This window comes from Myotis brandtii, unplaced genomic scaffold, assembly GCF_000412655.1.
Source record: "Myotis brandtii unplaced genomic scaffold, ASM41265v1 scaffold53, whole genome shotgun sequence".
In the NCBI taxonomy this organism is placed as follows: Eukaryota; Metazoa; Chordata; class Mammalia; order Chiroptera; family Vespertilionidae; genus Myotis; species Myotis brandtii.
This window is the reverse complement of record NW_005369942.1, coordinates 9,440,242-9,453,496: the sequence shown is the minus strand read 5'-3', so window position 1 is coordinate 9,453,496 and position 13,255 is coordinate 9,440,242. Positions and strand designations below refer to the sequence as shown.

At 36.1% G+C, this 13,255-nt stretch overlaps 1 protein-coding gene across 1 annotated transcript in view; it reads right to left on the bottom strand.

The window, feature by feature from the left end:
• ANKRD50 (ankyrin repeat domain 50) overlaps nt 1-13,255 on the bottom strand; it is a 26,666-nt gene that overhangs the window by 7,380 nt on the left and 6,031 nt on the right. Inside the window, exon 2 of the mRNA XM_005877767.2 lies at nt 4,594-4,823. Coding sequence (XP_005877829.1) covers nt 4,594-4,823 — 230 coding nt within the window. The remainder of the gene's footprint in view (nt 1-4,593; nt 4,824-13,255) is intronic.

Below are 13,255 nucleotides of genomic sequence, written 5' to 3'. Positions count from 1 at the left end.
TAGATCAGTGGTTCTCAACCTTCCTAATGCTGCGACCCTTTAATACAGTTCCTCATGTTGTGGTGACCCCCAACCATAAAATTATTTTTGTTGCTACTTCATAACTGTAATTTTGCTACTGTTATGAATCGTAATGTAAATATCTGATATGCAGGATGTATTTTCATTGTTACAAATTGAACATAATTAAAGCATAGTGATTAATCACAAAAACAATATGTAATTATATATGTGTTTTCTGATGGTCTTAGGCGACCCTTGTGAAAAGGTCGTTTGACCCCCAAAGGGGTCTCGACCCACAGGTTGAGAACCGCTGGTCTATGAGATCCGTCTGCCACCAGAACTACTATTCCCAGAATTCCTGGTGCTCCCCGAGTCTCTTGGTTTTCCCTTCCTGCTCTGTCTCCGTCCCATGGCATCCCACTCTGCCAAGTCCTACAAGCCGCCAGCTCTCCCTCTCTGCTCTCTATCTGGCGGCTTGTTGAGCCAAGTTCCCCAAGCCACTCCACTCTCCACCGGCTCTCCTGCTCTGCTCTCCACCCGGCGGTTTGGGAGGAGCAACCGAGGGAGCTACGTCCCCCGCAATCCGCCGGCTCTCCCGCTCTGCTCTCTGCCCAGCGTCTGTGTATGCAAATTAACACACCATCTTTGTCAGGTTTATTTGCATACTCCTGATTGGCTGGTGAGCGTAGCAGAAGGATGATCAATTTACATGTTTCTCTTTTATTAAATAGGATATTTGTAAATTAAACCTACTTAACCTAAGATACCACAACTGAAACCTGAGATAATTAAAACAGGCTAAACCTCATAATAACTGGTTCAGTTCCTGAGAAACAAATAAGAGAGAGCAACAATTACTGAGTCAACTAGTTTTAAAGCAGCACTTCAAGTACTTACCATACCTAACTTCTTTTTATGTCAAACCTGTGAGATAAGTTTCCCTACTTTAAATCTGAAGAAGCTGCCTGGCTGTTGTGGCTCAGTGTTTGAGCATCTACCTGTGAATCAGGAGGTCACGGTTTGATTCCCAGTCAGGGCACATGCCTGGGTTGTGGGCTCAATCTCCAGTAGGGTCATACAGGTGGCAGCCGATCAAAGATTCTCTCTCATCATTGATGTTTCTCTCTCTCTCTCCCTCTCCCTTCCTCTCTGGAATCAATAAAAGATATATTTTTAAAAATTAAAGAAAATAAAAATGAAGACGCTAAAGCTCATAAAGGCCAGGTTAATTGCCCAAAGTAGCACAGCTGGTAAATCATAGATCCAGGATTCTGATTGAAGTTTGCTCTTTACATTAAGATGGCGATGGGCAGAGAAAGTTGTGAAAGAAAGTGCAAGTGCTTGATAGGGGATTGAAGGGTAGAGGATAGAGCCATAGGATTAATTCTAAAATAAAGCAGAGAAAATGTCATCAAGTATAGATATAAAATACTTGCAATTAAAAAAATGAAGCGCTCCCAAATCTAAATATACTTAGTAATATGAATCTACATAGAATCAATTAATGTGTTCATCATTAATGATAGTTATTTGTTCATTAATACATAACTAAGAATATCTAACTAAAATTTGAATATCTCGAGTTAAAGTTACTGAAAATAATTGCTTTTATTATAGTGCAACTTCTGACCATTGTACATGTAATTCCCTTCTTAGGAACATGCACAATTATTTATTATCCTGACGAATCTGTGGGGATGGAAAATATAATAAAACCTAACAGCATGATGATAAGAAAGTTAAGTGAACTCTGGCATATTGATGCACTAATAAATTATGTATCCATTAAAATAACTATTGAAAAGAAAATACAGTGACACTGAAGGTTTGTAAATGTTAAATTTACAAAATAGAATTTGAATTGACAGAAAGCATGATTTCAACTAGGTAGGGATACACAGAATTTAATCCAAAGTGGTCAAGAGTGGCTAATTATTACTTTATCTCTGAATGATATACTATTTGAGTATGTTGTCATTTAAAACATTACCTACATGGAGCATGTATTTGTTAAAACTTTTTTTAAATATATTTTTTATTAATTTCAGAGAGGAAGGGAGAGAGAAAGAGAGATAGAAACATCAATGATGAGAGAAAATCACTGATCAGCTGCCTCCTGCACGCCCCCTACTGAGGATTGAGCACACAACCCAGGCATATGCCCTGACCAGGAATCAAACCGTGACCTCCAGGTTCATAGGTCAACGCTCAACCACTGAACCATGCTGGTTGGGAGTATTATTTTTTTAATCAGATAAAATAAATATGTATAAAAATCTTTGAAGTTTAATTTTTTTATACACAAAATGTTTTCAAATGGACTGCTATTTCTTTTAGTCCCATAACAAGTATCAATAGCTAGTAGCTTACGATAATACCTTCATATTTAATCAAGATTCTGCTTGGTGCCAAAGGGATTTTTCATTACATTAATCTGAAGCTGGTAACAAAAATGTCATTGGTCAGTACAATATACACATGAGGAAAGAAATTCTCTTCACAAAATGTTAAGTGCTTAGATATGAGTAGATGAAACTGATTTAAACATAGTAAAAATGTTACTATGTTACTGTCCTAAGATTATGCACCTGCAAGTTTTAAATTTGAATGCATACTTCTCAATTTAAAAACTACATTTTCAACTTACAGCAGTAGCAATAAGCAGGAAGATGCACAGGTATATATATATAAGAAATACGGAAAAATCTAAGAAAAAAGCCGAAAAAAATCATAATATAATCTATGTTCATAGATGGAACAAAAGCATATTTTAAATGTCAAACTCTTCCTAAACTAAACTAAAATTTTAAACCAAATCTAATAATATTTTTGGTTTATATCATGGGTCGTTATAATTTTTGAAAATATGCTATTAAACTCAGTCTGGAGGAATATAGGTAAAAATATATAATTTAGAATAACATTAATGACAAAGAGGTCTAGGACGTAACTGTACCAAACAATTAAAAATATTTAACCAATGTTGCACTGGCATAAAAATGCTGACAGTTCAGAAGAGCATATTTTAGAAATACATCAATAACACACTGACACACACATGTGCACACATACCTGAACTTAATGTATGATGAAAGGGAGTCAATAAATAGTGCTGAAAATAAGTTTGTGGTTTGATAAATTATCCTAGTAAAGACAATACATAGATTACATATAATAGATTTCAAAAGAATTACAGCAGTCCCCCCCTTATCTGTAGGGGATACATCCCCAGACCTCCTGTGGATGCCTGACCATGAATAGTACCTAACCTACATACACTGTCTTTTCCTATACATAAATATTTATGATAAAATTTAATTTATAAATTATGCACAGAAAGATGATCAACAATAGTTAATAATAAAATAGAACAATTATAACAACATAATGTAATGAAAGTCATGTGAATGTGGTCTCTCTCTTCTTGTGATAATGTGAGATGAAACAATGCCTACATGATGAGATGGCTTGAGGTGCTCCATCAGTGTTCACTCTTGTCATTTTCACCCCAAACTTATCAACTATGTTTTTATCAAAAACAAAAAATACTACACATGGAAACTAAAAGAGCTGCCATTAGCAGCAAGGAAATCTAAGGGACAACCCACAGAGGGAGGAAATCATTTGAACAAATTAGTAAGGTTTTACCATACTGTAAAGTGCATAGAACTACTTAAAATTGACATGGCTACTACAATAACTTAATTACTTTCTTTCCAACTATAAATCCTGTGAGTGGTCCTTGTTTTACACTCTTTTTATTTCATAAAGCACAAAGAATGCTTTACATGATCTAACAGGATCATAACTTTATTGTGATAATAAGAAAAGTAGAAAAGTCGAGTCAGAAAAAAAGTTAAAAAAGAAAAAAACAACTGATCATGTACTTTTATACATTATATCAATTTTTTACTCACATATCAGAAAAGGATTTTTAAAAAGGATATATTTCAAGAGGTATCCTAAAAAGCTGTTGCCTCTGTCTCTCCTCTCACACCAGGAAAACCTTCTTGGTAACTGCCATTGATTTACTTTTTTAATATGTTTTTAATGATTTTAGAGAGGGAGAGGAAGAGAGAGAAACATTCATCAGTTGCCTCTTGTATGCTCTCCTGACTGGGGATTGAACTCGAAACCTGGGCATGTGCTCTGACCAAGATACCAGCAACCCTTTGGTGCATGGGATGACGTTCAACCAACTCAACCATCTGAGCCACATCAGCCAGGGCTACCACTGATTTTTAACAAGGCATATTCACAACTCTCAAGATGCTTAGTCTAGTTAGAATATCACAAACCGACATAACAGCATAATAAATGAAGCTCTATAGAGCTATAGCAGCTACCATGGCATGAAATACTCCTAATCTTCACTAAGAAAATTAGGAAAAGAATATTGAAAAAGGTAATATTAAAGGATCTTAAAACATCCCATGGCTTATTTTTAACAAAACTTTAAAAAAGTACTGTTGCAAAGAGCTGCTAGAAGCAACCACCAGATTTTCCACTGCATACTCTCCTCTAAGGAGCCACAGAGACTAGTTTATCCATGAAAACCACTGGAGGATAGCAGGAAGGAATCATGCTTACCAGTAAACATTTTAGTAACAGCCTTACTCTGTTTTCGGGCAGAACAGAGAAGCAATAGCCATGGTGGAAAGAACTCATGGTGACCAGCTAAAAGCTCTGCCACAGTCCCAGATAAGCTGGTGGACGTCTGTTCACCTTCAGTGACGTTACAGCCTTCATCAACTGAATCCACAAGCAGATACAGGCTTTGCTGGGGAGGCTTCATTCCCAAAAGCGGGAGCAGAACACACCTGTAAGGCATATCCATACAAGCAGTGTGAGCATTGTCGCCTGTGCTGTTAACATTTAGTATCCAAACATTGATATTACTAGTGACAAATATGCTTTACAAAATGAATTAAGATTTTAGAATAAAAATATTGTACAGGTTTCAATTCCTTACTTTAAGGAGAATACTTGTCCAAAATAGTTTGCAGTGCCAATAACATTTTCCACAGTAAAGTGTGAGTATGTGTGTGTGTGTGTGTGTGTGTGTGTGTGTGTGTGTTAGTAATTCAGCATAATTGAGAAGAGCAGAAGGAACTTGAGGAAACTAGATGTCAATATTTTCTTTCTAATTTTTTGAATCAGTAAAAAGCTAGAATTGTTTATGACAAAGCTAAAATGTGTTGCATGGGGAGAACAAATTTGGGAACCACTGTAATAGTAAGAAAAATAATAAAGATTCAGTATAAGTTTGAAGTGTTTTATCATTATTTCTCTTATAAAATGACTGTACTGCATACTAGCTTGTCACACAAATGTTATTAGGAAAAACTGTACAAAGATAAACTATTGTCTAGGTCCCACTGGATGTATAGTGTATTTTTAAATTTCAATGTAAAGAATAAATTATTGGGTATAATTCTGCTGAATATATTTTCTACTCATAATTTATATTGCAGTTGAATATAATGTTTTCATAACTAAAACAATGCTCATTCATTTTCAACAAATATTTACTTCATACATGCCCTGTGCTGAGTAAGGTGCTGAAATATACAGTAGTGAAGGACATAATCCACATGATTATAAATACCATAAACTTAAAATAATCCTTTCCATGACTATCTTCTTAATCTTTCAATCCCACAGCATCCAAGGTCCAGTTTATCATTATGTCCTATTAATATTTCTTTTAAAAAAATCCTTCAAGCCCACTTCAGCCTATAACAGTGATTTTCAACCTTTTTCATGTTGTGGCACACACAAACTACTTACTAAAAGTCTGCAGCACACCAGAAAAAAATATTATTTTTTTGCCAATTGGACAAAAAAAGATATATTTTGATTCATTCACACCAGACAGCCATTGTTGATTTTTGTTGTGTTGGCTATTGTCTTTGTTTATTTGACAGTCTAAGAGAAAAGAGGTCAGTGCCCCTGACTAAATAGTCAGGTATTGCATGTTTTAAAAATTATTGCAACATACTGGTTGAAAATCGCTGCCTTAATCCAAACTACCATCATCTGTCGCCTGGGCCACCATAATAACCACATGTTCCCAGAGTTCCTGCTGCAGCCGGAGTATCCTTTTCAAAATGATAGTCCAGTCACAGTGGCCTTCTTTCAATGACTTTCATCAGATACAATTATAAAAGGCCTTTTCATTTACAGTTTCCCCTGTTGGTATGTGCTTCATGTCTCTCATCATGCAATTAACTCCTTAGGGAAATACAAATTAAAACCACAGGAAGATACCACTAGACACCTATTAGAATTGCTGAAGTAAATGAAAACCCTGAAAATACCAAGTGCTGTCACTGATGTGGAGCAATGATACTGCCATTTCCAGTGGTACAGCCACTTTGGAAAAGTTTTGCAGTTTCTTAAAAAGTTAAATGTACACTTACGCCACCTACCCCATGGCCCAGCGATCCCACTTCCAGGTATTTACCTAAGTGAAGTGAAAACTTATGGCTACACAACAATCTGTACATGAATGCTTATAGGAATTTTATTCATAAACCTACAATAGCAATCAAAATTACTGATTCCCATCTACTTGAAAGCAGTATATTAATTCAAGCTGCTTTGCTTCTAGAAGTTGGTAACAAACCAAATTCTCAGGTACTAACACTCAAAGTCAGAAACTAAGATCCAGGTCTGGAAATGACTGAACTGTTAGCTATGTTAAAACAGCACGGCTTTCTGATGGTAGAGGATGTAATAATGCATCTGTCTTCTGAACCAAATATATATATATATAATGTATGTTTGTTTTATTTGGGAAACCAAATATTTAAAATATAAAAATGGGAAATAAACATAGTAAACCTAACATTCACTGAGTACTTACTAAGTATGAAGCATGATGCTAAGTAATCTCTATGGACTTACCCAGTTTACCCCTCACAGCAATCCTATAACAGAGATCCTATTATCATTCCCATTTCACAGATGAAGAAACAAAGGTACAGAGGAAAGTAGATTGCAAAGTGAAACAAGTAGTAAGTGGCAGAGGGAATAGAATTTGATAAGTTTCAAAGTTCCTCTTCTTAATTATTATGCTAAACTGCTTAGGAAAATATCAAAAAATTATATATACATATGAGCTTAAGGTCCAATTAAACAGTAAAGTCCTTAGAGCAACCTGACTAAATTGGTAAGTGGCTAATTTTTTCGAATTTAAATTACCTGAAAACGTTTTCATGGGAAAAGCAAAATTATATATTTTAAGATCTTCTAACTGAATATGCTACTTTTCAAATTCTACTTTCCTGAGAGTATTAAACATCCATGTCTGTTTGCCACAGGTTCTGTACTAAAAGTCACTTGCCTCAATACTGAAATTCCAGAAAATTAGTAGATGGTAGGTGTTCCTAATAATTTTGCTACAGTTATTATATGATTAATGTCAAGGGACAAATATTTGTGGGAGAAGAAATGATTATCAATAGTCTCTTCAGAACTCTCAATCAAAAGCTCAGAAGGACCACACCAAAATGACAGAAATAAGCCAGTGATCTCACTAAGACCACAAAGGCGCCACTGGCCTAGCTAGATCCTGACTGTGTTGTCCCCTCAGCCTGTCTGCCCAGCGGAAAAAGAGAAACCTTCTCTGATGAAAAGACATAGTCTGGAACTCTACAATGCACACTGGCTAACATAAAATCAAAACTCATTAGACAGAAAAAAATAAAACTACAACACTTCTGGTTACCTCTACCACTTCCCCCAAGTTCAAGCACCAACCTCAATTGCTGCACCAGCCATTTCCTGGTTTCTTTGCTTCCACCTTCACCACCACAGGTTTCAAAACAGTAGCCAGTGTGAGCCTTAAAATCTTAAATCAGATTATGTCACTCCTCTGTTTAAAAGTTTTAATGGCTTCCAATCTTCTCAAAGTGAAAATAAAAATGAATGTCCTTACCACAGCCTCCAAGTCCATACACTGGATGGCTCCTAACTAACTTCTCTACTTGTCTCCTGCTACTCAACCCTTGTTCACTTTGTTTAAGCCACACAGGCTCACCTTGTTTTTCCTGGATAATATTACGCCAACTCCCACCTCAGGACTGGAATGCTTTTGCCAGAGACTTCCTTCAAAGCACCCTAACCCCTCCTACTGAAATGGCAACCCCTTTACCCAGCCTAGCCAGCACCTCACTCCTATCCTCCTTACTCTACTTTCATTTTCCACATAGCCCTTCTTGCCAAGTGATATGCTAAGTTTTATTTTTTTCTAACAACCACACACACCAACCCTAAAATTCTAACAAACACAGATTACACTTGCCACTTTTATTTGCTAACATATCGCAGTACCAATAGCATCTGGTATATTCCTGGTAATTATATTTGATAAACCAGTGAGTGAATGAATAAACCAAAGTAGAATTCAGAACTCAGAAATACATACATATATTTGTGTGTGTGTGTGTGTGTGTGTGTGTGTGTGTGTGTGTGTCTTACTATGGTAGTATTACAAATTAATAGTGAAAGATGAGCCAGCCAATTAACAAATGTTGCTGGATCAGGTAGAAAACAAGTTTTAAAATATCAAGACCCAAAAAGGCTAATCCATAAAGGAAATCATACAGAAAAAGACTGATATGTTTGCCTATATTCATTTTTACACTTCAAAACAAAAAAATTCACACACAAAATGGCCAGCCACAGGGTCAGATATATTTAAAATAATGAGATACCATTTCACACCTTACAAAACATAAAGAACTTTGACAACAGAGCAAGTGCTGGTGACCTGAGTCTGTAAATCCAAGTACACACTACTACAATGGTGTAAGCCAGTGGTTCTCAACCTTCCTAATGCCGCGACCCTTTAATACAATTCATGTTGTGGTGACCCCCAACCATAAAATTATTTTCATTGCTACTTCATAACTGTAATTTTGCTACTGTTATGAATCGTAATGTAAATATCTGATATGCAGGATGTATTTTCATTGTTACAAATTGAACATAATTAAAGCATAGTGATTAATCACAAAAACAATATGTAATTATATATGTGTTTTCCGAAGGACTTGTATGCATGCAAATAAGCATAACCAATGGACATAAGACACTGGGGGGTAGGGGAGGCCAGGGGATTGTCAAGGGCGGGGGGAAAAAAAAGGACACATATGTAATACCCTTTGTAATACTTTAAGCAATAAAAATATATATGTGTGTGTGTGTGTGTATATTTGTTTTCCGATGGTCTTAGGCGACCCCCGTGAAAGGGTCGTTCGACCCCCAAAGGGTCGCGACCCACAGGTTGAGAACCGCTCGTGTAAGCTGATATAATTTAAAGGGTAACTTGGTACTATCTCAGAGTTGAAGATAAACATACCACCATATCATCCAGAATTTCACCTGTGAGTATGCAACTTGGAATCAGTTTTCACTGCACCTGGAATGTAACCATGAGAATACCACAGGTTCTCAGCAGCACTGTGTAAAGTTAAAAAGCTAAATCCATCTTAAATGAATATCAATATGAAAACAGCAAATGAGTTACATACAACGTAGCAGTTAATGGGAATTACATAGACCCACAGGTAACAACACGGGTAAATACACAAGAATAGTAGTAGGCACAGAATGTTGCAGAATAGACACCATTCACACAGAATAGTGGTTTTCAAAGTGTGGGCTAGGGATCCCAGGAGTCTCCTACACTCTGGACCCTTTCAAGATCACAATAAAACTAAGATGTTATTTGCCTTTTTCACTCTGGTTCTCTCTCAAGAATATAATGGAGTTTTCCAGAGGCTGCATGCAGAAGCAGTTATGATACTCCAGATGTCTTTTATTATGCCTAATATTAAAAAGATTTGCCAAAAAAAGTAAAACAATACCACTCTTTTAAGTGTTCTTTTGTCTTGGACAAGATACTTTTCTTTTATTAAGTATTATTTATGTTAATGTGTAATAAATTTATAATTATTAATTATATTAATACACATTTTAAATTTATGTTTAAATTTCAAATAAGTATATATTGATAGATATAATATAACCCCCCAAAACAAAAGTTCTTTGAGATCCTAAATAATTTTTAAGAGTGTAAATGATACCTAGAATAAAAAGGTTTGAGAACTACTGATATGAAATCAAAAGTATACAAAACAGGAGCAGATCACAAGTATGTGTGTCAACACACAGGCCTCCCCGCGTAGTCAAACTGCATAGACTACCAAACCACACATAAATCCACAGGAGGGGCCACATACCGGGAGTGAGTAGGTCAGAATGAGGAAGAGGACTGGGGGACTTCCAATGTGGATTATTTTTCTTTAAAACAAAACAGAAAATCCAGACTTAAAGCAAATGTGGCAAAATGGGTGCATGTGTGTTTGTTTCCCTGTTTATTTACTTTCCTGACTAACTGAAACACTTTGGGGGTAGGAGCAATTCCTAAGCCCCATAAACTGAAGTTTTCTACAACCATTTTTCCCCTTTGGTGCCATTAGTGTTACCCTTTCAATTCCTGTGAAGTCCATGATTTGCAAGCTGCTTCTCTCTCTAAAGAGACACCAATGGACACAGACAACAGGGGGTTAAGGTCATGAGTGGGGGGGATGGGGGGGTAATACGGGGATAAGGACACATACGTAATAACTTAATAAAAAATTTAAAAAAGAGACAATTTAACAGGCATATTAACTGAGACTGAAGCTACAAAAGTTTTCCTCCTTTCTAAATGAATATGAATTTTAAATGATAAAATACAAGTTATCAGTGTGACAAATCATAATGTTTTAAATTAAACTGAATCTCTACCATATTCTAAACCCTGGAGATACCAAGGGCACAAGACAGGCAAGTACTCTGCTCATTCCCATAAATAGGCAGGAAGTCCAATTTAACAAATGCAGAAAATAATTCCAAATCATGAAAGACACTGAAAATTAAGGAGCAAAGAAAACAAAGTATGCTGATGTGATTTAAGAAAATGACCAGGTATGGAGTATTCTAAAGACTCAGTGAACGGGGGAAAGCTCTCTGAGGTAATAATAAAGTTGATACACCTAAGTGATCCCAGAGCAAGTAGCCACACAAAAATCTGCCTGCCAGAACTTGACCTACTTCAGAATAGAATAAGGGCAGAGTGGATGAACAGCAATAAACAAGGATGGAAGGGGTACAAGCTGAGGTCAAAGGCTAGGCAAGGCCTGGACAGCGGGGAAGCTTAGACTCTATTCTAAAGGCAGTGAGAAGCTGTGGGCAAGCTTTAAGCCTGGGAGGTAACATGATCTGATACTCAACTGCTCTGTGCAGGACAACAATAGCAACAAGAAGACCAAATTGGAGGCCACTGCAGGAGTCTAGGCAAGAGATCATAGGAGCAGCAGCCATGGGAGATGGAGAAGAGTGGGAAGTATTTGTTTTATCTTGGGATAGCACAAAGGTAGCTGATGAATCAATGTAGAGGGTGAGTAAAATTGAGGAATCAATGAGGACTCCTAAATTTTTTTTGAAAATTAATGATTCCTATTTAAAATATTATTTCCTTAGTTTTTATATTGTTAGTTTTTTTTCTTCACATTATTGTTATATCACAAACCACCCCAATACTCACTAGCTTAGCTTAAAATAATAATCATTTGTGCTTTCTCCTGTGTCTGTTGATCTACTCTAGACTTGGAGTCATGGTGCAGGATGGGTCTTGTCTGCTCCCTATCTCTCTCCTCCTCCTTCTTTAACCAACAAGCTCGCCAGAACATATCCCCCTCACATGATGGCAACACAGAGAGGACAAGCCCAACCACTCCTTTGCATGTTAAACCTCTGTTTGAATCTTGTCTGCTAACATCCCACTGGCCAAAGGAAACCACATGGCTGAGCCCAAACCAAAGGCAGAGAAGTACAGTTGTCTACACAAGGATCAGCAATAGCGCATGGCAAAGAGCAAGGGTGCATGGAGCGATGAAAACAAAGGCAGAGGAGTCCATGCACTAGTTTCTACATATGCAAATGAGTCAGAATTGTATAAGGTCACCAGTTTCTGGAAAGCTCCAAATCTTTTTTCAAGATAACCACAGGTAAGACATAATTAGTTCTCTTAACTAATACTTATCTTAATTAAGCAATTACATGAACATTTTCAAAGTGTATTTTATAATAAAAGACTAGTTATACATGTATATAATAGAAAAATGGCATTAGCAATATTTCAGAGATTAGGACAACATGAAAGAAAGTGGTTTGAAATTTAAGACAATTATATGTGGTCAAAGACATCACTAGATCAACTAGAGAGTAAAGACAGGCCACAAATCAGAATACACTTCAAAGCTTTTTAAGGACAGAAAAATAAGTATTTACTTATTTACTTCATAAAACCAAATTATTTTACTGTATAAAAACCATTTTATTTCATAAAACGTTTTTAAGAAAGCAACATTGCTAAAAACAAGTGAAGGGCTAAAAAACAAACCAAAAAATCTGCAACCTATATAACAAAATAAAAGGCCAAATCCTTACTATCTATATATGAAGGTCTTACTAAACAGTAAGAAAAATAAGAATATTCTTATTTAGTCATATCTCCCTATCAACTTAATACTATCTCCGATGCTTAGAAATATTTCTTGAAAGAATAAATGAGCTTAATGTGCTTTGATGAAGTTTGGAAACATGATACATACTTTAGATGGGACAGAACCACATTATCAAGAGCTTTTAAAGCCAGGCAGAGAAATTTGAACTTGTGTAGATTATCACAGGCTCCGAGGAATGACCTAAAGAAAGCACTGTTTTACTGTGGTTAACTGTCCAACTGGAACCAAGTGAATCAGAATAAAGAGGGGCTAAAATTAAGTAGACCAAGCAGGAGTAGATGAATAAACATTCTAGATCAGGGTAAAAGAATTCAAGAAACATTCCAAGAAAAAGATTAAATACCTTAAAATTTAATATAATAGAAAATAGAGAACACCCTAGAATCTAGCCCAGGGCAATGCTTCTCAAACATCATAGTGCACAGGATTCACTTGGAGATCTAAGTTGCAGATTCAGAGTCAGTAGACCTGTGGTTCCGCATTTCTTACTACCTCCCAGGAGTTGCCAATATGTTGATCTTGAGATCACACTTTTAAGGAGAAAGGGTCTAAAAATAAGAATAATTATGAAACAACTTAGATAATCAGTTTTCCCAGAATTCCCAGTAATGATCAAGCTTCATAACATGTGTTTTAATCATCCTGTCTCCTTTCTTCTTAGCATGTATCAA